A 25,714-nucleotide genomic window follows, 5' to 3' on the forward strand; every position below is an offset into this window, starting at 1 on the left:
GAATGCCAGAGCAACACCCATGCCTCCAAGCACTCTGATTTCAAGGGACAATGTCACCATCAAGTTTACTACTTGGCCAGAAAACTAAAACAAGCAAAAACTTCCACATACAACTCCCAATAATTTCAGGAAAAAAAATTGTGGAAAAAATATTTCTGTATGTCTCATACCTCCAAAGACTTCAAGCTACTTGACTTTAGGCTGCTTAAAGGAATTGGACAGGCATAAGCAATTCAACAATGGCAGCTGAGTCTAGTTAGAGGAAGTACCACACTCTACTTAGGTGTTACACATCTTTAAACCTTAACTATATATGTGAGCTCTTTGAGTATACTTGAATATAAGTGAAGATAATGAGTTATGCTATTTACTTAGATTCAAAAAGCATTGTCAGATATGAAAGTATGTGTCTTAAAACAAAACAAAGGTAAGCAGACTTGGCCCAATGGATAGGGTGTCCGCCTACCAGATGGGAGGTCCGCAGTTCAAACCCCAGGCCTCCTTGACCCATGTGGAGCTGGCCCATGTGCGGTGTTGATGCGTGCAAGGAGTGCCCTGCCATGCAGGGCTGTCCCCCGCGTAGGGGAGCCCCATGTGCAAGGAGTGCTCCCCATAAGGAGAGCCGCCCAGTGTGAAAGAAAGTGCAGCCTGCCCAAGAATGGCGCTGCACACACGGAGAACTGACACAACAAGATGACGCAACATAAAGAAACACAGATTCCCAGTGCCGCTGATAAGGATAGAAGCGGACACAGAACATGCAGCGAATAGACACAGAGAGCAGACAACTGGGCTGGGGGGGGGGGGGGGGGGAAAGGAGAGAAATAAATAAAAAATAAATCTTTAAAACAAAACAAAACAAACAAAATAAAGATGAACAAAACAGAAGTATGTGTCTTATTTTACCTCTCTTGATTCCCTGCTCTTTGGACCTCAAATTTTCAGCCTGTCTACCAAAGAACTACTGCACAAGTTATAACATAGCATCTTCCCAACATCAAAATGATGATCAATGGATAGAAATTATAGGATTGCAAGGTTCACCTCAGTATAAGAAAGAACTGTTTGGGTATCAAAGCTGTCCAATAATGAAGTAGAGTGCCTTACAGAGGACTTTGCTCACTGTCACAGAAAAAGTTCAAACTAAGTCTAAATGATCAAGCCAAGTCTGGAGTGAAGCTAAAACTAAATGGTCAGCAAGAAATGGATTTGGATCAGTGGACAGAGCACCTGCCTACCACATGGGAGGTCCAGGGTTCAAACCCAGGGCCTCCTGACCTGTGTGGTGAGCTGGGCCACACACAGTGCTGATATGCGCAAGGAGTGCCATGCCACACAGGGGTGTCCCCCACATAAGGGAGCTCCACACACAAGGAGTGCACCCCGTTAGGAGAGCCGTGCAGTGTGAAAAAAGCTCAGCCTGCCCAGGAGTCTTGCCGCACACCCGGAGAGCTGACGTAGCAAGATGACGTAACAAAAAGAGACACAGATTCCGGGTGCCACTGACAAGAATACAAGTGGGCACAGAAGAACACACAGTGAATGGACAGAGAGAGCAGATAACTGGGGCGGGGAAGGGGAGAGAAATAAATAAAAAATAAATCTTAAACAAAACAAAACAAAAAGCTAAATGGTCAGGTGCTAAGATCTGTGGAGGAAGGAATGCCAGAGCTTGACAGGGGGGTAGAGTGTAAGGTCTCTTACTATAAGATTATATGACTTTGAAAATGATCTTATGACCTGGCAAATCCATTCCTAGGTATATCCCAAGTGAATTAAAAACAGGGGTCCAAACAGAAATCTTTACACCATTGTTCATGGTAGCATTCTTCACAACAGTGGAAAAGAACCATCAGGATTGTGGCAAGCCAGCACCAGAACGCTGCAGACTTTGGGTCTGCTAACACCATGATCTGGGACTCCAGGCTCTGAAACAGTAAGCTAAAAAATGCTGTTGTGTAAGCCAGCCCGGGGCAGGGAGGGGGGTGCTATTTGTCATAGCAGCCTGGCAAACTAAGATGACTCACTTTCTTCATAAGGTGACAGGTGGATTTTAAACCATCTGTTTTGTTTCTGTCACACATGAACATTTTGTCAACCTGAATATCTAAAGCTCTGCTGAGTGAAGATTTTTAGTGTTGCTCTGTGACCTCAGCAAAAAATCCGTAGAGCCCAGAGAGCGAGAAGTCCGTGAGAATGTTCTAAACTCTCCACTGGTGGTTGGCCAGCTCTGTCCTTTCAGATTCTCATCTGAGCCAATGCCATTCTGTGCATTTTAACTTGTGTTGCTCTAACATCCAGAGTCATTTGGTCTTGTCTCTGTCCCACTGCCATGGAGGCCCCTTCTGCCACATACCTTCTCTGTTCAGAGAGCCTTCTCTGGGTCTGTTGATGAGGAGGCTCATAAGTATAGAGAAGCTTCCATAGAAAGAAGCTGGGAGATGCTACTTTCCCTTTCATACCTGGCTGAATTCTGAAGGAAAGCATTACCTGCAAAAAGCAACCAGGAGCACATTAAAGTCTTACTAACTTTCCTTTCCTTTTGGGGCAAATCCTATGGCTCCCTTTTATTGAATAGATTAAAGATATATGACTTTTTCATTGACAGCAACTGTGCATGTTATTCTCTGTTTAGAACTTCCTTTTCACTCTTTCTTTTTCTATTATTATAACTTGACCACATCATTAAAAAAAATACAGCTCAATATGTATTATGGGTTGAATTATGTCCCCCCCCGAAAAGACATGTTCAAGTCCTAAACCCCAGCCCCATGGATGTGACTTCTAATCGAAAATAGGGTCTTTGAAAATGTGATTAGAGAACATGGAGCCAGATGCATTCCTAAAAGAACACCAGCTGTTCTGTGGTCTTGGATTTCTGCCAACTTAAACTTGACACAATGCTAAACCTTCATTGATTGCTTGGGTACCCACTCCTCAGGTAGATAGACCTTAGTATCTTAATCTATTTCTCATCATATTTAACATTAAGAGCAAGTTAAAACATGTAAAGAGTAAAGAAAATGAGAATCTTTTAATTAGAGGTGTATTTGGATTTTTATGTGACATTTGCTACGATGAGAAAGCCTTTAAAAAGCAGCGTTCCACCCACACACAAAAATGTGGGTTTTCACAAAGTCAGGTGATTGCAGCAAAACCTGAATATTTCCTTTGGAAATTGACTGGAAGCTCTTAGGCTCTTACCTTGATTTCTGCCAGCCTTGAATGATGACTCTGTACTGTCCCTCTGGTCCCCAGGAACACTTTTGTGTATTTCTAGCACTTTCTTACCACATTGTAATGCAATTATCTACTGATGGGAATGCCCATAAAATTGCTTTTGCTGAACTGGGCTTTGGTGAGAAGCCAGCGGCCTCCTCATGTTCTAACATGTTTCTCTCTTTACAGGGATTGCTGAAAAGGTCAGAGTCAAGTTCCTGGTGGATCCTTAGCAAAGACACAGACGCCGTCATCGCCTTTCTTTTGTGTTTTAGCTCGCCTCTCGTGTCCCATTTCGTCATTGCTCTCCCTTTGCCTTATCTTTCTCACTTGCTCCTAATAAACTTTATTTTCCTGTGTTGTACTTCTCTCTGTTCCTCTTTGAGAGAGTCTTTTAGAAGAAAGCACGACAATAAAGACTGACAAATCTGTAACTGTCCACCCCCTCATTAGCCTGTGAACTCCTTGAAAGGGGACTGGGGTTGGTTCTTCAACTTTTTTTTTTTTAAGAAGTTATCGGGGACTGAACCCAATACCTAGTACATTGAAAGGAAGCACTTAACCACTGAGCTACAGCCACTCCCCAACGAGAGGGGTTTATTCGTTTGTTTTCAGGAGGTGTTGGAGATCGAACTCAGGATCTCGTATATGGGATGTAGGTGCTCAACCACTTGAGCTACATCTGCTCCCCAGTTCTTCAACAGTTTGCACTTGGATTTGACATAGAGCTTCATTAGATGCCCAGGAAATGTCTTTGAAAGTAAACTAAATGAAGTTTCAGTTATAAAATAGAAAGGAATCATCTGGCAATTTGAGAAGTGCCAGCTTTCTCCTCCATGGGAAGATAAAGAAAAAAGACAGACCCGTTTTGTTACCTGTACACAAGAAAGCAGAAGATATTCCTTATGTGAGAAGCCAGACAAGGATGAAAGAATGGACTATATTTTTTTAAAAATCACCCTATTGATGCTCTGCTTGTGGCACTTTTCTCGGTTGTAACCCAAGGGAAGTGACCGGGGCTGGTTACCCATGTATCCTGGAGCTTTGCACATGAAAGGTGCTAGATAAATGCGTGCTGAGCTAAGTCCACCTCTCCAGATGCTAGCATGGGAAACAGAGTCAGCTGGAATGTTTGGCAGGAAACGTCTGGCATCGCTTTCCTCTCAGCCTGAATCCTAAAAAAGTCCAGAGAAACCGTAGAATTCAGATTGGTGACTTGATTCAGAGTTGGTACAAAAGACATCTAGCTCAGAAGCCCTTGTCTTGTAATGACAAAAAGCCCTATTTCACCTAGAACTTTAAAGTCTTGATTAACAGTAGATTAATCTTGTTCTTTGAAAGCAATCCAATGTAGCAAATATTGTTTTTTTGTGTGTGTTTTTTTTTTAACTCTTTTGGCTTTACTAGAAGAGAAAATGCTAACAGTTCACTTTTTGTGGGTGCTGAAATCCATGGCATGTTTCTAAGCTGAATAAGATGTTACTGGGATATGACTTTCATTTAAGATCAAAGAATTTTGTCTTTAGGCTCTATCATTTCTTACTCCAAAACGTCTTCCACATTATTCCTTTCCTCTCAGTACCTTGTCATTTTTCTTATCCCAGGTCTCAGGACTCATCCCAGCAATGATCCAGTAAACATTCAGCCGGCTCCCTTGTCACCACTCTTTCTATCAAATTCATCCTGAACGATGTCAGATAGTTCTTTCAAAAACAGTGTTTTCATCATAGCATTCCATAGCCAGTAACTGCCCGTAACTTCTTACACTGCACATATCAACTGCAAAGTCTCTGCAAACTGTCGCTTGTCACATCCTTCCGTCTTGGCCCCAGCCGTGCACCCAGCCTGCACTCTTAGCATCCTGCCACAGCTTAGTCTGTTCCTTTAACGTACCTGCACTTGCATGCAACAGGAAGGAGGGTGTGGTTTGTTCTTTGATGAGACTAAAGCTTTGCACTGAAAACAGTTTTCTCTTGACCCAGAACCGCTACTCCAACGCTGCTTTAGAAAAAGTTCTTGTTTACAGTTGAAAGAAAGTCAAGTAGCAGCAGGCAGTGAAAGCAAACTTTAGATGCTCCTGGAAATAACGGTGCCTACTATTTATGGGGTGCTAGGTCCCGCATGAACATTGTCTGCTATCTCACAGCTGAACCCGAGGCCTTACTAGCTGCATTTCACCAAGCGCTTGCTTGAGGTTGCACAGTCGATGAGGCACGACCGACACCCAGGAAGTCTGTGCAGCCACAGCCTCGTGCCTCGTAACCACAAAACTGTAACAACCCCTCAACTGACCACACCAGCGTCCATCCAGACACCTGAGAGGGGCTGCTGGAGGAAATAAGGGGGGATACTTTAGGTTTATGTGCTAGAAGGAGTTCTCTCTGCCTTGAGGGAGAAAAAAATAAACATTTTTCTGGACAAAAGCGGTCAACTGAGGCCCTGACCTGGCACAGCTGGAACTTTCTCCACCCTGCCTCTCCCTTCAGATGTCTCATTTCACCAATGAAACCCACATCTTAGTGAGAGCAATGTCTCACCCGGAGCTGGACCTTCAGCAGTACAAACGGGAGAGCGTGGGGGGGCTGCTCAGGGGTCGTCCACGCTGTGATCCTCCGTGGGAGCCTCTTCACTAAACCAATCTGATGGCTTTAAAAGTGCAAGAAAAGGTCCAGCCAGAGAAGGTGCAGAATCCACAGCTCAGCTTCCACTACAAGTGTCGCCACGGGTGCAGATGTGGCTCAGTGGTGAAGCGCTGGCTTCCCACATGGGAAGTCCCGGGTTCAATCCCCGGCCCCCTGTGCCTCAAAAATAAATAAATAAAAGTGTTACTACAGTGTACAGGCAGAGCTCCAAGCGGGCCAAAGAGCACAGGAGAGGCCCCGTACCGGTTTCCTAGGGCTGTACCACTAAGTACCTCCTACTGGGTGGCTTAAAACAGCAATGTGTTCTCCCCCAGTTCAGGAGGCCAGAGTCCAAGACGGGGGTGTCGCAGGGCTGTGGGCGCTCTGAAACCTGTGGGAAGAAGCCCTCCTGGCCCCTGTCAGCCTGCGGGGCTTGTGGCCCCCCGGCAGGCCTTGGCTCGTGGGCGCATCGCCAACTCTTCACCTTGTTCTCTCTGTGTCTCCTTTCCCGCCCCACGCCATAGGCCCCTGTCTAAGTGAATTACATCTACAGTGACCCAGTGTCAAAAGATGGTCGCATTCACAGTACTGTGGGTTAGGATGTCAACAGATCTTTTTTTGGGGACACAAATTCACCCCATAAAACTGACAAATAAAAGCCAACCTGGGGAAGCAGACATGGCTCAACTGATAGAGCGTCCAGGGTTCGATCCCCAGGGCCTCCTGACCCGTGTGGTAAGCTGGCCCACATGCAGTGCTGCCATGCGCAAGGAGTGCGCCCCCCAAAGAGAGCCGCCCCACATGAAAAAAGCACAGCCCGCCCAGGAGTGGCCCGCACACATGGAGAGCTGATGCAGCAAGATGACACAACAAAAAAGAGATGCCGTTTCCCAGTGCCACCAGATAATGCAAGTGGATGCAGAGGAACATACAGTGAATGGACACAGAGAGCAGACAATGGTGGGGGGTGGGGGGAGAAATAAATCTTTAAAAAAAAAAAGCCAAACTGGACTTAGATGAAGAGAGACTATTCAGAAAGACTTGCAATGGGGAGAACGTGTGGAACTCAGGAACTGCAAATGGCTCAGGGTCAAACAGAGAGCGCCTCTTCTTCCTTAGGGAGCGTGCGCAGACCGCACCAGAAACGGGAGCTTGGGCAAGTGGGGTCTTGCGTTGGCTGTACTCAGCCAGTCCTGGGCTCAGCTGGCGAGGCAGCGCTTTCTGCAGCTCAGGGCAAAGGAACTCGGGGGCCTGCGGGCACCAGGGCAGCCTGCCTACCTGGCTGACCCCGCTTGCCCTTGTCCGATCTCAACTGTAATGGCACACGCGGGTGGCAGGAAAGGGCAAGGGGGAGCCACTTCACCACGGGCGTCTGCCAATGCTACAAATCAGGGCTGCGACCACCGCAGACATGTCTGGGCATTGCCACGTGTCCAAGGGAGGAGCCCAGTGAGGGGACCATCCAGGCCCCCCCTTCCCACTGTCCCCACTGCTCTCCACATGGCCTCTCATCATCTCTGGCCGCAGCTCACGTTTTCTCCATGGCACGGTGGCCGACTTCTAAGAGAGCAAAAACCAGTCTAGGACCAGAACTGGGACGACATCGTTTGCCGTATTCCAAATGGTCAAAGTTCCGAGGCCAGACCAGATTCAAGGCGAGGAGAAAGAGGTTTGCCTCTTGATGAGAGGAGCCGCAACCTGGAACCCGTCTTCAGTCCACCACAGGTGCAAGGCTAAATTGGTGTGCAAGGACTCAGAATGAATATTCTGTGGGAGGAAGGGGAATCTTGAAAGAGAATTACATTTGCAATCCATCAAAATTAACTCCAGAAACAGGCATAGCTATCCTTATAGATAGACTACAGGTGAAATGGATTGTTTATGTGACAGTAAGGAAAAGAAGCTGGCAAATTGAGGAAACAAGGCAATCTACTTCTAGAGTCGATAGTACTTATTATATCAAAGGTTATAAATAAAAGCTGGAAGTTGATTCTGGTTGAAATAGTGATAAAGATGTCCTCCCCTTTTTTATTTTTAATTTATCCACACTAGGCTGTTGAGACTAATTTGTGTTCATTCTGAAAATGGAAGCAGTGTCTTGAATGTGCTGTATTATATCATTTAGGATCAGTCCTTAATGCCCTTATATCATCATAACAGTTGGAGTTTATGGAGCTTTAATGATATTTCCCAAAACAGTTTCCAGAAACTAGCTGTTTACAAGAGGGACTGGATATCTAGCTTTTCACTTGAATTTGCACCATTGCTTAATGCATTTGAGTGCTAGAAGTAGGCAGTTTTTGCTCTAAGGCACACTTTCCCTCAAAGTATTTAGCAGAACTCTAGTTCCATAGGATGTTAATAGGTATTACATGTAAAGGGATCTATAGGTTGTATTAATTTGGGGACGTCTGAGTCGCAATGAAGCAGATTTCTTTACTGGTGAACTTAAGACTTTAAAATGCCTAGGTATATTGTGATTCAAAAATACAGTGTTTCCTAGACTTACTTGACTGCAGAAATAGAGGTTCCCCTTAAATAAATAGTGTTCCCCTAAGTTATTCTTGGTAGAAATTGCTCTAAGGGAAATGAAAAGAGGAAGAGGAATCTTGAGTAGAAGTAATCAAAATGAACTCCAGAAACAGGCGTAGCAGAACCTAAGCCCTTAAAAAATTGGCTTCCTTGAAGCAGGACCCCAAATCCAAGGTGTTAACGCTGATTGTGCTCGTGCTAAAAGCCTGTGGTGTTTTGAAGAGATGACTGAAACCGTTTAAACAAAGATCATTTGGCAAAAGTTATTTTAAATCCATGAAATTTAATCACCGAAGACTGATTAGTTGAAAGATTAATTTAGAAAGGAAGAACAAGAATAATTTCTTACCTTTCCCCACCCTTCTTATCTTATAAACTAAACTTAGGAATCAGAATTTGGATCTCAAGCCTTATGTTAAAGTCATTGTGGTTGGCGGTTTCTGAGATGCTTTCAATGAACCCACTCCCCAGTGTTCAAATCCTGAATAATCCAACTCCTTGAGTGGGGGATGGACCTTGGGACTTATTTGAATGAGCAGAATATGGCAAAAGCAATGGGCTGTCCCTTCTGTATGCTACAAAAAAGATGCTGGCTTCTGTCTTGCTTGCCCTCTCCATCTCTCTTGCCTGCTTGCTCACTGCCTGGGGCCAGCTGCCCTCTGTAGAGGTGCACCTAGCGAGGGGCACCCCGGGCCAGCAACTATGGGAGACAGCTTGGAAGCCCATCGTCCCCAGTTGAGCCTTGAGCTGATGGCAGCCCTGGCTGCTTGAAACTGAGATTTAAAAAATGACTGTTGTATAAAGCCATGAAATTTGGGGGTACTTTGGTAGGCAGTTATGGATAACATTGTCAAGAGACATCTGGCGCATGGCAAGCCGAGTGCCCACGCAGCAAGCCAAGTGCCTGTGCAAGTGAGTCACGCAGCAAGATGATGACGCCACAAAAGAGAGACAAGGGGAGAATCAAGGTGAAGCTCAGCAGAGACCAGAAACTGAGGTGGTGCAATTGACAGGGAATCTCTCTCCACATCAGAGGTCCCCAGGATTGAATGCCTGTGAGTCCTAGAGGAGAAAGGTGAGAAGAGAAGATAAAAAGAGAAATTGATATAGAAGTTTACACAGTGAATGGACGCAGACAACAAAACAGCAGGGCGGGGGTGGGGTGGGAAGAAAAAAAAAGACTTTCGCTATATTATGCATGTCAAACCTTGCAGACAACCGAAGGAAAGATGAAATCTCTGTGGCTAACTGTACTTCAAATGACAGTATAAAACGCTGGTTTAATTGGGAAGAAACATAGGGGATCTTGAAGATGAAATTTAATGAAAAACGTCTTTGAATTTCCAGTGCCACTTCCAGAGGAGATATGAGAAATGCAAGGGGTAGAGAGTGGTGGTTCTGTGGCCGCTGCAAGAGCTGGAGGTGATGTTGCTCATAAGGCTCCTTCTTTACCCAAAGTTAGGCTCAGACGGGGCAAGCCCCTTTTGTTGAAAGACGGTGCTAGCTACGCAGGGAGGGCACTCTGCCTGCCAAGAGCACAGGCATGAGTCTTGGGCGGCTCCTCTTCTTCCTGAGGTCTGCTTGGATTGCTCCTTTTAGGCGCCCCTCTCTGCCTACCTTCACTCCACAAATGTGTGCTCAACACTGCCACGGGCCAGGCCCTGTCCAAGGGACTGCAGATTCCACAGATGGGGGCAGACAGGCAGCAAGCAAAATAAATGAACATATAAATAAGACGGAGTGTACTACTAAAAATTTAGTAATTGCTCTCGGGGCAAACATCAAGAAGGGAAGGGAGACAGGGAGGGCGTGGCGGGTTCTGGCTTCCTCGCCAGCTACCCAAGTCTGGGCTGAGCCAAGCGGTGGCCACAGCTGGTTCTGTTGGCCCATCGTGATGTCGCCACCTCCACCCAGTGAGCACAGTCTCGATGGCTCCTTCTTGCCACTCTGTACGCCCCATTCTTGTTCTTTCCTTTGCCCCTGACTAGAGACCACCTTTTCTGTGAAATCTTGCTGGACAATTCTAGCCTCCACTGACCCCTCTAGCTTCCCAGGAACTGAGGGACCCCCTCCCCAAAACAAAACAACCAAACCTTCCTTTTTATTTTCAGATTAATGTTAATTTTTGTTTCAGAAGTGTTTGTTTTGCTACCACCCCCTCCCCCTACTAGAAAGAAATTTTTTGAATTTGGTTTTTTCTTACTATTTATGAAACTTATAAGAACACACGTTGATGGGCTGTTAGAAGTATCAAAGAAAGGTCTGATCCTTGTCTTTTGAAAACTTAAAATATACTGTGTGAAAGAAAATTTCCTTTTGAGGTGAGAAGACAGTGGAAAGAGCCTATACATAATCACGTGCTTGATGGTATAACACAGCAGGCAGCTTTCAGATGTTTTATTTTTCTCTTCTGCCTTTCATCCAGAGTGAGAAATGACCTTTACACCATGACTCAACATGTACGTGTGTGTGTGTGCGCATGCATAGGTGTGTGTTTAACCTAAGTTTTACAAAAGAATGCTTTCTATTGCAGTGCTTTCTGGTGTTTTTTATTCCATTTCTATTTCACAGCCCACCTACAGCACATGACCCCAGTGTGGAGAACACTGGCAGATTCAGGTGGTGTGCGCGGGATGGTGGGGTGTGCGTGTAAAGAAGAGAGTGTGGAGTAGGGGAAGTCTGGGGAAGTGTGACTTGGAACAGGTTAGAGTTGAGCTGACCCTTGAAAGAAGGTCACATCATTTGGGGCCCTGGACAGTGTTGATTCTGAGTTGGGACAACAGAATGTGCAAAGAATTCGGGATAAGCAGAAAGTACAAGGAACACTGAGAAACGAATTCTTTTTTAATAAAATGGGGCACTTTCTCTTTCATTTTTATTTTTTTAAGACTTATTTTTTATTTATCCCCCCCTCCCCCACTGTTGTCTGCTTTCTGTGTCCACTTGCTGTGTGTTCTTCCGTGTCCGCTTGCATTCTTGTCAGGCAGCACTGGGAATCTGTGTCTTTTTTGTTGCGTCATCTTGCTGCATCAGCTCTCTGTGCAGTGCTACTCCTGGGTGGGCTGCGCTTTTTTTGCTTGGGGTGGCTGTCCTTGCGGGGCGCACTCCTTGTGCATGGGGAAACTCTATGCAGAGGGCACCCCTGCGTGGCATTGGCACTCCTTGCGTGCAGCAGCACTGCACATGGGCCAGCTCACCACACGGGCCAGGAGGCTCGGGAGATCAAACCCTGGACCTCCTAAATGGTAGGCGGATGCTCTATCAGTTGAGCCACATCCACATCCCAGAACTCTGCCTCTTCTTATAGACTGATTTTACACATTAAGGAAATAGTGTAAAATCAAACTAGAGGCCTGCCAAAAGATTTTGAGGGGAAGTTTTTGAGAAAAGCATTAATATTGATAATTAGGGGAAGTCTAATGGGAAAGCAGAATTGAAGAATACATATTGTTGGGAGCGGATGTGGCTCAGGCATTTGAGCAAATGCGTCCCACATGGGAAGTCCTGGGTTCAGTTCCTGATGCCTCCTAAAACAAACAAGCAAAACAAACAAAAACACAATTCAGGGGAGTCAATGTGGTTCAGTGGTTAAGTGTTGGCTTCCCACATACAAGGTTCTGGGCTCTATCCCTGATCTCGCTCTCAAAAAAAATTCTATATTATTTGCGTTGATCATGCCTTTTTTGTTATAGTTTTTTATAATCCCAATTGTCATCATTCCTTAAAGTAAACTTGTGGTCATAGGAAAGGATACTTTCAGAATAAATTGACACGGATGATACATATTTTTCAAGGTATGTCTGCGAGAAGTAACTTTTCAGCAGACTGGGCTTTAGCACCTTTCCTTTTCTGTTCCAGGTGGAGACACACTCTATTACGGTGCCATTTCTGAAATTCCATCTGAGTTCTTATGACCTTTGGATCAAGCTGTTTTGACGCTTGGCTCCTTGGATCTTGTTTCAGTGTACTTAATGCCATCTATGGCGTGTACTGTATACCAAGCCCAGCCCAAACGACTTCGTTGGTCCCAAGAGCTCAGGAGACATGCAGAAAAAGCCAAACAAACCGGGGCATTAGAACAATGGCCTCTTATTCCACCCCAGCCTTGCAATTAGTTGATCCCTTTTCTCAAGGGAGTAAATGGTTTACCCTTGATGGCCTTGATTTGTTGCTGTGAGCTTATTTTTGCAGAGAACTGGGGGATGGAGCAGATGGTGGTATTTGTGGGAAGGAAACCTTGACTAAAGGTATAATTTTTTTGAAGTTTGTTCAGAGCACATGAGTTGATCAGGGAAACTGAAGTATGAGAAACCAAGAGTAGATGGACAGAGGACAGCAAGTGCCAAGGATTCCTACATCTCATCTTTCTTTCTGCAAGGCTGGAAGGGGAGGACTGTCTTCTCACCCATTATCCTATGTCCCTTTGGTAGGTTCCTCCTCTCTTGATTGTGAACCTTCTGAAACGGGAGTGAGGGGAGATGAAAGGGCTAGAACAACAGGACTCCCCTGAAGTCCCACATGTTATAGATGGAAATGGAGTGGTTTAACTTCAGCTAAATTTTCTTTCCACCATCTTGGTTTTAGTGTTATTTGTGCAGCAACAAAGAACAGAACTATCGCTGCTACACCCAATTTGACTAAGGCTATTTTTAATATTCTATTTTTAATAGATTATCAAGGAAGTCAAGGTTGAGCAAGGAAGAAGTGGCCCAGTTTTTCCTTCCTCCCTTTTCATTTTGTGTTTCAGTTTGAATATTAGGAGGAGGCTCATACAGTTAGCAAGAACAACTGGCTGGATGACTGTGTGCTTTGAGCCAATTGTGATATTTCTGTGGGAAAGTTTCCAATTCTTAAGTCTCAGTCATGCAGAGGTGGGAGGCAGCTGGTATGAAATTCTGTCTGCAGGGTACATGCATACTTACTCTGATCCAATTTGGCATGACAGCAATGTAATGATTCAAGAAAACAATTATTCTCATTTACTTGTACTCTATCTTCAAAGCTGCTTCTTTCTCCTTTGGGGGGGAAAAAAAAAGAAGAAAAAGAAAAGCCAAGGTCAGCAAAACGTTTGGGATTTGTCTATCACCTATAGTGGTCCTATCAGTAACAGAATTAAGCTAAGTCTGAATAGGCCACACTAAACTATTTTCCCTCACTACTCTGCTGCCCTCCCTTGCAAAGATTCTATTTGATTAACAACCATCATCAATCCCTACAGTTTTCAGAATTTCCTGACTTCCCCCTCTCTTTCAATCCTTACCTCTAACTGGCTACCAAATCTCTGAATCAAACTCCCAAGTGCCTCTTCATTTGTCCATCCATTTGCCATGCATTTACTGAACAACATATATTTGTTGCACACTTACTCTGAATGAGGTTTCATTAGGCTCTGCAAAGTGAGTTAGACAGACACAATTCCTGCTCTCCTCCTTAGAGGAGGTTGGACTGAGAGTGGTAGACAAGGAAAAAGAGGCACTAAATATATATAAAACTATCATTTTGGCCCTTTAAAGGGTTAGTTTCCTTTAAAATATGTTAGGGGAATTAAAAGGCTCATCTTTTTTTCCTACTAAAAAGTTCAGGAGAGGTCCCTGGTTCAGTTCCCAGTGCCTCCGAAAGAAGTTAGCAAGTGGGTGCCACAAGATGATGCCACAAGAGACACAAGAAGAAACACATAAAAAGAAACACAACAAAGCAGGCAGCAGAGGTTCCCGGTGCTTCCTAAAAGAAGACAGCAAGCTGGTGCAATGGGCAGTTGCAGGGAGGTGATGTAGCAAGAGGACGTAACAAGAGACAGGAGAAGGAAGAACATGAGAGACATAACAAAGCAAGGAGTGGCGATGGCTCAAGCAAGTAAGGCCTCCCTCCCAGATGGGAGGCCCCTGGTTTGTCTCAGTGACTTGTAAAGAAACAAGGAAGACAAAAGACATAGCAAGTGTAAAGTTTTACACTTTTACAAGGTGGGGAGAAATAAATCTTAAAAAAGAAAAAAGTCCAACCAGGAATTGTTCCTATCATCCAGTTCTCCTTGCTGCTCCGGCTCTACTATGGGCTTTGGGACTGGTGGCTGTTCAGAGCTCCTAAGCAGCTCTTCCCTGAGATATACAAAACACAGCAGCTCTGACTAATGGAACATTCATTTGGGTGCGAGGGAGACAGCGCCGAGACGGTTTTAAGTACAAGACGAGGAGACACTTCGGATGGCTGGTCCGGGAAGGAACCCCTGAAAGAAGTGATTTATTCCATTCCAGACCCGAGTAATGGGAAGGAGCTGGCCAGGGAAAAGGCAGGGTGGAGTTGCAGAAAGGGGGCAGGTGGAGCGCCTCTCCGGCTGCTGCGCCCGGGCCTTTGCCCTGTCACGTTCCGTGTCTCCCGACGACTGTCCAGTTTCTGGGGCGGGTACCCCAGGGAGGGGCCTCCCCGGCGTGGGCGGCGCAGTCAGAGCCCTGAGCACCCCGGGGGGTGGCCCCTGGGCACTCCTGGGGGGCGCTGCTTTCGCCCCGGGCCGAGAGGGCGGCCCTCGGGGGCCCTGTCTTCGTCCCACTGCCCGGGACCTCGGCCGCCTACACCGCCGCGCGGCTACGCCTCTCCGCGGCCCACCAGTCCCAGGTCCTTTGTTTCCAGGCCTGCTCTCGTCTCCGCCCGCGCCGGAGTCTGAGGGCCCGTTTCCCCGAAGCCCCGGGGCCGGGTACACCCGCGGGTCGACTCGGTTCGGCCGGGCCGGCCGCTGACGTCACTCGCCGGGGCCGGCGCGGGCGTGACGTCACGCGGGCGCCCGGGCGCCGTGAGGTCACCGGGTGGGCGCGGCCAGGCCGCGGCCGTGGCGTCACGGCGGGGGGCGGGGCCGGAGCGTGTCGGCGACGCCGAATCAAAACAACCCGGGCCCGCCCCTCGCCGCCCGGGAGCGCCCGAGCCCGCGCCCCGCGCCCCGCGCCCGCAGCCCCGCGGCCGCGCCCCGAGCCGGGCGGCCGCGCCCCGAGCCCGAGCCCCGCGCGCGAGCCCGGCGTCCGCGCCCCGTCCGGGATGCGCAGCGCGGGCCGCGGAGAGCCGCCTGCGCTGCCGGGCGCCGGACGCCCGCGCCATGCCCAACCCCAAAGCCAGTAGGGGCGGCCGCAAGAGCAAGCGCGCCAACAGCAGCGGCGACGAGCAGGAGAATGGCGCGGCGGGCCTGGCGGCGGCGGCCGCGGCGGCCGGGGGCTCCCTGGCGGCGGCCGGGGGCGCCTGCGGGCTGGCGGCGGGGCCCGGGGGCGCGGGCACCGGCCCCGCCGCCGCGGCCGCCGCTGCGGGGGCCGCCACCGCCGCGGGCGACGCCAGGAACGGTAAGCCGGGCCGGGAGGGGCCGGGGCGGGGGCCGGGACGCGGACCACGCCTGGGTGCGGAGGGCTCGTCGCGCCCCGTGCCGCCTGTCCTTGCTTGGGGTCCGAGCCCCTGCCCGGGGTCTGCAGCCAGCACCGGGGGTCATCTGCGCCCCTGCACGGGGTCCGCGCACAGCACCGGGGGTCATTAGCGCCCCGGCACGGGGTCCGCGTCCTGGGCAACGGGGTGGTCTGCACCCGTATCGGCGTCCGCGCCCTGAGCACCGGGGTCTCCTGTGCCCCTATGCGGAGTCTGCGCCTTGGACATCGGGGGTCATCTGCGCCCCTGCACGGGGTCCGCGCCCTGGACACCAGGGCTCGTCTGTGGTCCTGCACGTCCAGTCCCTTAGGCTGGTACCCCAGCGAGAGGCATCCCCGGCGTCCTGGGCACCGGGGGTCGTCTACGTTTATGTCCCGGGTCTGCGCTCTGGTCACCGACTGTGCGCCCTGGTCACCCGCGCACTGGCAGAAGCTGGTGCGCCCCGGGCCGACGGGAGGAAGAAGGGAGGAAGGGAGGAGGGAGTTGCCCAAGTTGAGAAGAATGCTCCAAGTGCAGACTTTGGCGCGGCTCCTTCCTCCCCGGGCTCCCCGAGTCTCTGGGCATCTCCAGGCTTGCTGGGCTGACTGCGCAGGTGAAGAGGCCCGGGCACCCTTTTCCTGTAGGGCGGGCATGTGGGGTGCTCTTTAATTCTCTTGCTCGCTTGAGGAAGGAAGAGAATCTCAACTTGGCTTCCGGTCCCAAACGGGAGTTAAAAAAAATCATTCTCTATATAATTCTGCTTCCCGTTTTTTAGGAGGAAGCCCAGTCACTTTAGGTCGTGCCTAAATGCTGTCCTTTTGAGGGGCCCTTAGATGGGACAGGATTGGTTTCCATTATGGGGCACTGGTCAAACCCTGTTAAACTTTTTACTAACTTGGACAGCTCTTTGAATTCCTCTGGTCAGGCAGTCTTTCAGGGGAGGGGAGGTCGGTACAGTTTAATGAAGGGAGACTGGGGTCACCATGCCTGGCTTTTAAATCGCAGCTTCCAGCTTTGAAGCCATTCTTTCTGTCGGCCAGTCACTTTTACAAGGGGCCCCTGCGCTTAGGGGAATGCCTCAGGTTTCTGGATCCTGGAGGTGGGAGCAGTGTAGCCCGTTAGAATCAGAACCCTCAGCCCCTGGGCTGTGTCTGCACTGTTGCACCAGTGAGAAAAGCAAACTTACCCCTTTTGTGGATTGCCTGATAATACAACTTTTGGCCCAATTTGTTCTCCATTTTCTCATGTTTCCCCGGTTCTTATGTTCATTTGGTATGGAGGAGGCAGAGGGGGAGGTGCCCAGACTGCTGTCAGCCACATAGAGCTTTGTCATCCTGGGAAGGTCAGCTTTTCTGAGCCTCAGTTTCCTCATCTGTAAATAAGGGGAAAAGTATCCTGGCCTCCTCCGAGGGTTACTGTGAGGCTCAGAGTGCCCTTTCCCGGTGTCCTCGCCAGTCCCCTGTTCTCACGGGTTTGAAGGCTGCTCCCAAATAGTGTCTGATTAGCGACTGGCGGCTGGCTGGCTGTTAAGCACATGCCTGCAGGGTGTGGGTTCCGGGCTGGGTCCTGGGGAAGACCGTGGTAATCAGGACAGGGCCCTTGCTGGCCCCGCCACACCTGCTGGTCTCGGCGTGCTGCTGCCTTGCCCTGCTTTATTCTCCCTATACGTGAGCTCCTAGTTGGCTGCTTCCTTTTTCCTTGCTTCAAAAGATTGCACTGCTTTAGGGGTGTGAGGAAAGTTTTCCTTAGGCTGAACCTCAAACTGGTTATGGGTGCCCTTATGACTGTCCTCCGCAGGGGCAAACTCAGATACGTTTAGCAGTGTTGTAAATATCTGGGTGAAGCGATGCCGTTTCTTTTTTGGAGCTTGTCATTAAATGAATCAGAAAAGAGAAAGAAAGAAACAGGCCAGAGTTGCTGTAGTCAGTAGCAGAGAAGGTATGGACCTGACATGTTGGGCATTGAGCTGACTTTGGTGATGCTTGATGCTTGGGTCTGACATGATATGACGTCTCAGGAATGACCCAGAGTAATTGGAAAAAGCCATCACTGCAGCTCCACAAGTTGATGACAACCAAACATGGGTGCTGAGGCCGGCTGTGTGCAAAATTGACAAATAGTGTAAGTACAAATGCTTTTGTTTTGATTTTTCAAAGCTGTGCATTGGTGGAAAGGTGGCTTCTGTGAATTTTTACAGGAAGAAATGACAGATATGTGCAAACTCTCAGCATCATCAACTGCCTGGATCAGCCCAATTTCTTTTGAATTGTAAAATGACATGAATTGGACTATTGCAGTGTTTCCAAGTATATTTTAAAGTTTTCATACTTGTGACATTGGATTTTGCCACTGTGAATATTAAGAATAAAACACATGTTCTAAGGAAGTAGTAAATCTACATTCTTATTAAACACCTTTCAGTGATTTGTTCTCATTGTTCAAGTCAATTTTTCTCTACATCCGTAAGCATGTGAATTTAATGACTTCACTTAAAGTTACTAGTTTGTGGTTGTTTAGAGTTTCTGGAATGGTTTTACATTGTGTGCTTGGGCAGTGTGGCCACAGGGCTGGGTAATAGTGACTGAGCGGCTCAGTGCTTGGCAGTAGGTGTGCTTGACTTATTCCAGAAAGAAGCTCGCTGCCGGGAACAACCTGGGGAAGCTATGGTGTGGCTGCAGGTTAACAAGTGGCAGTTGTGCATCTAGGATGAGTTGAACAGTCATTGTACGGACTTTGTGTCCCTAATGGGAAATCTATCAGTCCACTTTCACAGACTAGTTTGCGAAGCTTTTGCAGGGGGTAGACATCAAGGACGAGGAGGCACGGGGAAGCAGTCCTCCTCCCACTGGATAGTAAGAACCTGCCTGCACAGATGGTAGCGTTTGCTCGGAGGTGGACAAGATTGTCCCATCGTTATTTTTAGGATCTAGTCATGCGGTAGACTGGAACTTGGTCCTTTCATTCTGGAATTCTGTTCATTAAGCCTCTGCTCTTTGACTTCAGGCCTAGACATAGGTGAACCCTTGATGGGTGGTATTGGGTTTCAGTGGGCCAGGACCATGGTCCGCTGCCCCCAGAGCAGGGCCTTCAACCACTCTGTAGCAGGTGGAGTGAGCTTCCGTATGAGTGGCTTTGCAGTCACAGACCTGGACTCCAGGTGTGGCTGCTCTCAGTGCTTGCCGTATGACCTCGGGCAAGTCATTTACCTGCTCTGAACCTGTTTCTGCCAAAATGGGAACTCGTACCTGCCCATGTGTATGTTTAGTAAGACACACCCTGGAACAGAGCCTGGCTGGTGGGACTCAATTGCTAAGCATAGTGTAGGTCCTGGAACTAGGCTCTGCGACGAGATCTGTGTAGGAGGTTGTGCAGGAGGTTGACTTCGGTCCGAGCGCTTCGGGCTTTGTTACTGGCGGCCGCCTGGACAGTGAGGAGCTGAGCTGTGGTGCGCTTGCTGCAGGGACCTCAGTCGCTCCTGGGCGGTGGTGGGCTCTGGCACCGGGGTGGCCCTTCCCAGTTAGCTTCCCTGGAGGAAAGGCGAGGGCTGGTGCGCTTCCCCTGACGTGGGCTGCCCCAGGAAGAGGGCATGACCTTCACCTGGAGAACCTTGCTGGCGTCTGTGGCATGGGGGCTTCCAGGGAAGGGGCGGCAAGGTGCACCCCGCGGCACACACGTCCCTGCTGTTCTCGTCGTGTGTTAGGTTTCCCAATCCCTAGGATTATCGGTTTCTTGGAGCATGAGTGTCCCTCCTGGTTCTCCCTAATCACTGACCCTTGTGGGCCGGAGTGGCAGCCGGCCACCAGGATAACCTTGTTTTCGTGAGAAAGGGGGTTCTCAGTTCCTTCGTCTGTTTTCAAGGGAGCAGCAGTGCTTCCGAAGGCAGAGGGACAGAGGTCGGGGCAGCGGGACGCGGGAAAGGGCCAGGGGCTGGAAGGGGCTGGACGGGGAGCCGCCAGGCGCCCCGTGAGCAGGGCCGTGGGCGGCGCAGCTGCAGAAGGGGCCCACCCGTGTGGGCACGCTGGCCAGCCGCTGTGCGTTTCAGCAGAAGGGCCGTCTCTCCAGGATGGGCTGGCGTACACCTGGTTGCGGGTGAGGTCCTCTGCAGCCCCCGGGCTCGTGTTTACAGGAAAGCTGGGGCTGGGGTGGGGGCGGAAGGCCACATCTGCAGCTGCCCTCGCTGCTCCGCAGCGTGGCGGGAGCGCGGGGTCGGGGTGCCGTCTTCGTAGGCCCCGGCAGCCCTGAGCTTTCCGGGCCCCAGGAGCTGAGCTGAGGTTAGTGCCGAGAGCTCCAGGGCGGGGAGGGGCGGGGAGGGGCGGGGCGGCTGGGCAGGAGGGCGTTCCCGGAGGGGCCTTGTCCCCAGGGCATGTTTTTCCCACTTTGGTATGGGGTTGGACTAATGACGGTGGTTTGTCATTTTGTTTTAAACTCTGGTGAGAGGCCATGCCATTGTTTTGGACGTCTGTGAGTAGTCTCTGTGTTTTACCTTTATAGTTCAGGAAGCCTCTGGTTCTAAGGGGTTGGTGGAATAGCAACTTGCTTTATTTAATCAACAGGATGTTTGAGCTTGATTGTACTTCAGAGTTTTTTTTTTTTTTAATAAACTGGCAAAAAGTGAATTGCATTCTAATAATTAAAAACTTTGTGTTCAGATTTATCAGAATTAGAAAGAGAAAAATTCTTTTTGCTAAATTATACCCGTGAGGATAATACTTGAAAACAGCCTAAGAGTTAGAAGCCAGAAAGGTATTAAGAGGAAGTTTAAAGAAAAGCCAGGGAAGAAGACTTCAAGAGGAAACGTTGAATGTTAATTGTACAACTGCTCAGACTGCACCAAGTAAGGACGTTAGCGTGGCGTGCTTATCATGCAATGAATTTCGATGCAAATATACTGCAGCTCAGATCAGATCACCCTGAACAGAGCAGTGGTAGGTACCAGCTAGGCAAACCTGGCAGGTAGCACACTTCAGGGTTTCTATTTATTTCATGTTATTGGAAATTTGGTATAAATAGACTATCTTAAGGCATATTCCTTTATGAAACTATAAAGAGGATAAAATTAGGCAAAAGTTAGCAGGGTGTCAGGTTGCCCATGTAAGTTAGGGATATACTGCTAAATTTAAGATGTGTAGATTTCCCGGGGTGAGCACGCGTTTGATGGCTCTGTAGATCACGCCCCTCCAGTTACGAAGCATCTTTGACACTGATGCTGAAAGTGAATCGCCAGCCCTCTTTCAGGTTTCTGGAGGCGCACTCCTGAGTATTTCGGTATGTCTAGTGGGACTCTGTTACGACAGAGCTGCTTGTTAGGGTAACATACTTCTTGCGGTGTCCAGCACAGCTCAGGGTCCGGCGGAAGGGAACGGGGGTTGGACAGAATCTGTTCTGGCTTTTCGATTGGCAGCAGGTGCAGATGGCAACCTGGGTGGCGGAGCCAGGGTGTCACAGCAGACAGGAGGGCCCAGGCTGGTGCCGCCAGGGCATCTGGCAGAGCCTGGCCATGGAATGGGAACAGAACACGCGCACAGCACGCGGGCAGCTCAGAGACTTCCTGCAGACGCTGTCACTCCTCACGGCCCTTCTTCCTGGGTGGTGCCTTCTCGTGGCAGAGACTTTAGCCCTGTGGCAGTCCCACTCCCTTAGGCCTTTAGTTTTAGGGTGAAGATGATGGGCTGGAAGATAGACGCAAACTAGGCCAGCTCCCTGGGTGGGAGATGTGCTGGGCAGAAACCTGCAGGAAGGAGCGCCGTCCCTGGCACCAGTGAGAGTGACGCCGCGAGCACCGCTGGTGAGTGACGCCAGGGCACGTGTGACTCGGCTTCCAAGAGAGAAGCCTCCTTCCTTCCTACAGAGAGGGAGCAGTTCTCCCACATGCCGCCAGTGAACCGCCGTCGATGTCAGGTCCTCAGACCAGGGGTTCTTAGCAAGGGCTCGATGAGCGTGAATTGAAAATTCAAGAAAACATTCTGGTGGGGACGTGCTGGTGCAAGCGTGATGTATTTATTGAATAACACACAATATAGTGTGGACTTCGTAAGGGGTCGGTGGTTTTCACCTGACTGGCAAAGGGGTCCGTGGAACAAAAAAGGTTAAGAACACCTGATTCAGACCAACGCACATGCATGTGCAACGAATGAACAGCAGCTGTGTGCATGCTTTTAAGTGGAGGACTTCCATCCCGTATAAAAATGCCCAGGAAGCAGTAGGGCCATTGAAATTACTTAAAAGGCCTGGTGTATATCATTCTGATACTTGAACTGAAATTAACTTTGTCAAACAAGAAAATAACACTTAACGGAGGAAGCGCTTGATTCACACACTGCACACTTAGTGTTTGGTCCGATTTCTTGTTCCTTCTCATGGTGAGGGAGATTTCCTGGTCTTGGCATCTAGGAGATTGTGAACATTTGAACTGGCACTTCCTGTGCGTAATGGGTCAGAGGTCATAACTAGGATGTGGTTGTCTTCCGTAAGATAAATTCCTAGAATGGTATGGCTGGTCATACTTACCTGTTTACGCTAACATAACATAACATTGCACGGGGGGCTCTTTGCTACGCACTGCTCCAGTGTGGATTTTGATCATCATTTTTATCATGCCCAATCAGATGGATGAAAAAAATCACATCCATTGTTATTTTTGTTTGCACTTGTTTTATTTCCTTATCAGTGAACATGAATGTCTTTTTATATGTACACTTGTTATTTATAGTTTTTTCTTCTTTGTGCCTTTTGCCAATTCCTGTTGGGTCTTTGTATTCTTATTGATTTGCACAAAATCTTTGTATATGGAGGATACTTTTTGTTTTCTCTGGTTTATCAGTTGTCTTTCCATCTTGTTTTCGGTGCTTCTTGTTGGTTAGAAATGTTATGTTTCTGTTTGGATCACGTAACATGCATGTAGGGATAGACCCTCAAGAGAAACATAGGAGGGTGAGGAAAGTTCTGTGAAATTGCTGTAGGCAGCCTTTTGGCACGGCTCAGGATGGTGCCTCGGCTCACGGACACATACTGTTTGTATTTAAATTGGGAGGTGCTGCCTCCCGGTCTTGGGGTGGACTCTGGCTGCCCCTGCCCCTCCAGGTCACTGCCCACCGCTGTCCAGGCCAACACCTGTCTCTTCTTGCACATTTCTAAAACTTCCTACAGTTTTACTTCAGCTCCTAGGACTTTGACACTTGTAGATAAAGGCCCATTATTTACTTGTCTAGCTCCTCTGCTGAGAACTGAGCTGCAAACTGAGGGCCCTCAAGGCTAAATTGCCGATAACTTGCTTGTGATAATGAACCTAAATGCTGAGCTTAAGAAATTCCTCCCTTTCTAATTCTGGCCCTTGAATTGAGAGGAAATCTGGGTGTCAGTGAAAAGAGCACTCGTGGAGCCAGGGATTCACCCGCGCGGGAGCCTCCCGGGCCGGGTGCTGAGGAGGTCCCGAGCTCCGGGCTTGTTCCGGAGAACTCCGACGTGGGGGCAAAGCTCATAGCTCAGGAGCGGGCGCTCAGCCTTCTTCAAGGCCACCCGGCCCTGCTGAGCCATTTCCACACCGGGGGACGGCGAGCGGGACCTGCTGCTGTCTGCGCTGGGCGCCGCAGGCTGACGCGGAGCCGCGTGGAGAAGCGAGCGGTGGCGTGTGCTGACTGGATGCTGGCACTTCCTCCGTGCCCACGGTGGGGGCGCGGTGGCCTGGCTGCGCCTGCTTCCCAGCGTGGTGCCCGCATGCTCCGCTTCGTCAGAGGACATGGTGGGCTCCGCTTTGCGAACCCCCGTCTCCCCACGTGTTCAGTCAGTGTCCTCTGGGAGCCCCTGGTCCCCCGCCACGTGGGCCTGGCCTCCGCAGCGGCCGCCTGCTGGCCCAGTGCCCGGGTGAGCGAGCCTTGGGGATGGAAGGGGCCCTGGTCACTGGACACGGCCTTCCTGACCCGGCAGGGGACTGGGGGGGGCGGGGGTAGGCGGGGGGTGGGGATAGACGGGTGTGTGCTTGGTGGCGAGGACAGCAGTGGACACTGGGCAGGGATGGGGAGAGTGGGTGAGAAGGGCCGGGCAGGGGCCTGGGCTGGGGAGAGGGGGACCGGCAGGGTTGTGGGGGGGGGGGCCTGGCCGGGGAGTGGGGGGTGGGGGGCAGGCCGGCTACCCGGGGAGGGCCCCTACTTCGGGGACCACAGAGCCCACTTGGATTCGACCCTCTGGTGGCAGGGCCTCGCTGTGGCCCGTGGCGCTGGTGGCCTGCAGGTGCCAGACCTGTCGTGTGTACCCGTCCCGGGGTCCCGGGAAGTGGGAGTTAAGGGCTCGTGACTCTTACTTCTCTTCCTTCCCTTTGGATTTCGCGTTTTAAATTGTGTTACAGAATAATGAATTTACCAAACCATGATTAATTTTTATCAAAATCCTTTCTACAGCCTATGATACTTGCCTGCAGACACACAGATTGAATTGGCATTTGTCTTGATTAAAAACCATTTGTAAGCTTTAGCTTTGAGAGATGCTCAGGTTAAAATTTGTTGACTACGGACTAAATCAGTTTTCCTTGTAACTTATTTTTTTTAATGCTCCTTAAGATATTGGAGACTTGGGAGTATTTTTAAAGAATTATTTTGAAATGGTTTTCTCAGTGAATTTGGAAATACTATTTAGAACTCATTTAAAATATTATATATTAAAGAGAAATTTCTAGATTTGGGGGGGCTAGCTCTTTTATAAATGGTATGTTCCTTTTCCCCTCTGGTCTAGAAATCAGTAATTCTGAGACAGAACAGCCGTGCTGTGAGCTGCGTCTAAATTAGTGACTGGGGGAGTGATGACTGCCTATCGGACATCACCGGCTTCAGGTGGCTTTCGGGTCTGTGACCTTGAGTTTGCTCCGCAGTCGCTGAGTTTATGAAATTCCCCCTTGAAGTCAGGCCGTGCTGGCGCAGGCGCGCGTGTGGTGGTGAGCAGTGCCGGGGGGCCGGCAGCTCTGGCTCTCAGGCCTCGTTTTCCTCCCCCCCGGTGTGTCACGGTCTACAGCGTGCTTGCTGCTGCCGCGCATCGGACCCGGCAGCATGCTGTGGCCCGCGCCGGGCTCACGTCGGGGGGTGGCGCGTGGGGCGAGCGTGCGGAGAGACACCTGGGAACAGAGGAGCGGCCCGGCCCGGGCAGGGGTTGACTGGTAAACACGGGCGTCTCAAAGCTGCCTCGGGAGTCGGCTCGTTGCCCCGGCACCTCCACCCGAGCGGTGGCAGCAGGGTCAGGCCCGGGCAGTGGCGCTTCTCTGTGCCCGCGAGCACCGGCGGAGCCAGTCTGCACACCACGGCGGGGTCTTCCTTGGATGACAAGAAGTGAGCCATTGGTGATTTGTTTTTGTTTTTGAGTTAGCAACAGCTGTTAGGTTAGGTTTACCTCATTGTCGTGGGCCCGCCTGCCTTTTTCCCTTCCTTTCATCCTTCTGTCCATCTGTCCATCTGTGCAAAGATCTGGCATCAGGAACCCTTTATTCAGTAATGGGGCTTAAGGACTTGCTCCTTGCTTCTTTACCTGGCTTACCTGTCGGTAGTTTTTTAGGTCAGGTTTAGCATTAGCATGAGAATTGGCCATTTGCATAGGACGTTATTCTAGGCAGAGCAGATCAGGGTTCCACAAAGCCCCCTCCCACCACCTCTCTCCTCCGCATCCCTCTCTGCCCACTTCATTGCTCCAGGGCAGGTGGGTGGGTGCAACAGGGAAGGCCACTCCCAGCCTCGGGTGGCACTGAAGGGGCCTCTGTAACCTCAGAGGGTCTGTGGACCCTGAGCCAAGGTATTGACCTTCTCTGTTCCATGCAACTTGAGTGCTTCTCAAGGGAACATTCTGGAAAAACTCTTAAGCCACTACCTGCATCTTGATGTTCAGCCGAAACTAGGTCCGTTTTGGTGCTTGTCATTTTGGGTCTTGACATGGTCTCTGTAAGACAAGGAAAATAGGAATTTTTGACTTCATAGTTATAGATGCAGATTTCT

General features: G+C 49.7%; 1 protein-coding gene and 1 long non-coding RNA gene across 3 annotated transcripts in view; one reads left to right on the forward strand and one right to left on the reverse strand.

Moving 5' to 3' along the window:
• Positions 1 to 11,195: 11,195 nt before the first annotated feature.
• LOC101421820 (uncharacterized) lies at positions 11,196 to 15,113 on the reverse strand. The gene is made up of 3 exons (XR_188240.4): positions 14,372 to 15,113; positions 13,295 to 13,387; positions 11,196 to 11,899 (listed from the first exon to the last, which is right to left on the reverse strand). It is a non-coding gene; the product is annotated as an uncharacterized lncRNA (long non-coding RNA).
• Positions 15,114 to 15,361: 248 nt separating this feature from the next.
• The window catches only part of HECA (hdc homolog, cell cycle regulator), a 41,385-nt gene continuing 31,032 nt past the window's right edge, over positions 15,362 to 25,714 (forward strand). Inside the window, exon 1 of one of the 2 annotated variants that reach the window (XM_058307557.2) lies at positions 15,362 to 15,691. In XM_058307557.2, the coding sequence (XP_058163540.1) occupies positions 15,454 to 15,691 (238 nt within the window). In that variant the 5' untranslated portion in view covers positions 15,362 to 15,453. The remainder of the gene's footprint in view (positions 15,692 to 25,714) is intronic. The other variant, XM_058307558.2, reaches the window with a different exon arrangement.

The sequence above is a fragment of the Dasypus novemcinctus genome, chromosome 11 (genome assembly GCF_030445035.2).
Source record: "Dasypus novemcinctus isolate mDasNov1 chromosome 11, mDasNov1.1.hap2, whole genome shotgun sequence".
NCBI lineage: Eukaryota > Metazoa > Chordata > Mammalia > Cingulata > Dasypodidae > Dasypus > Dasypus novemcinctus.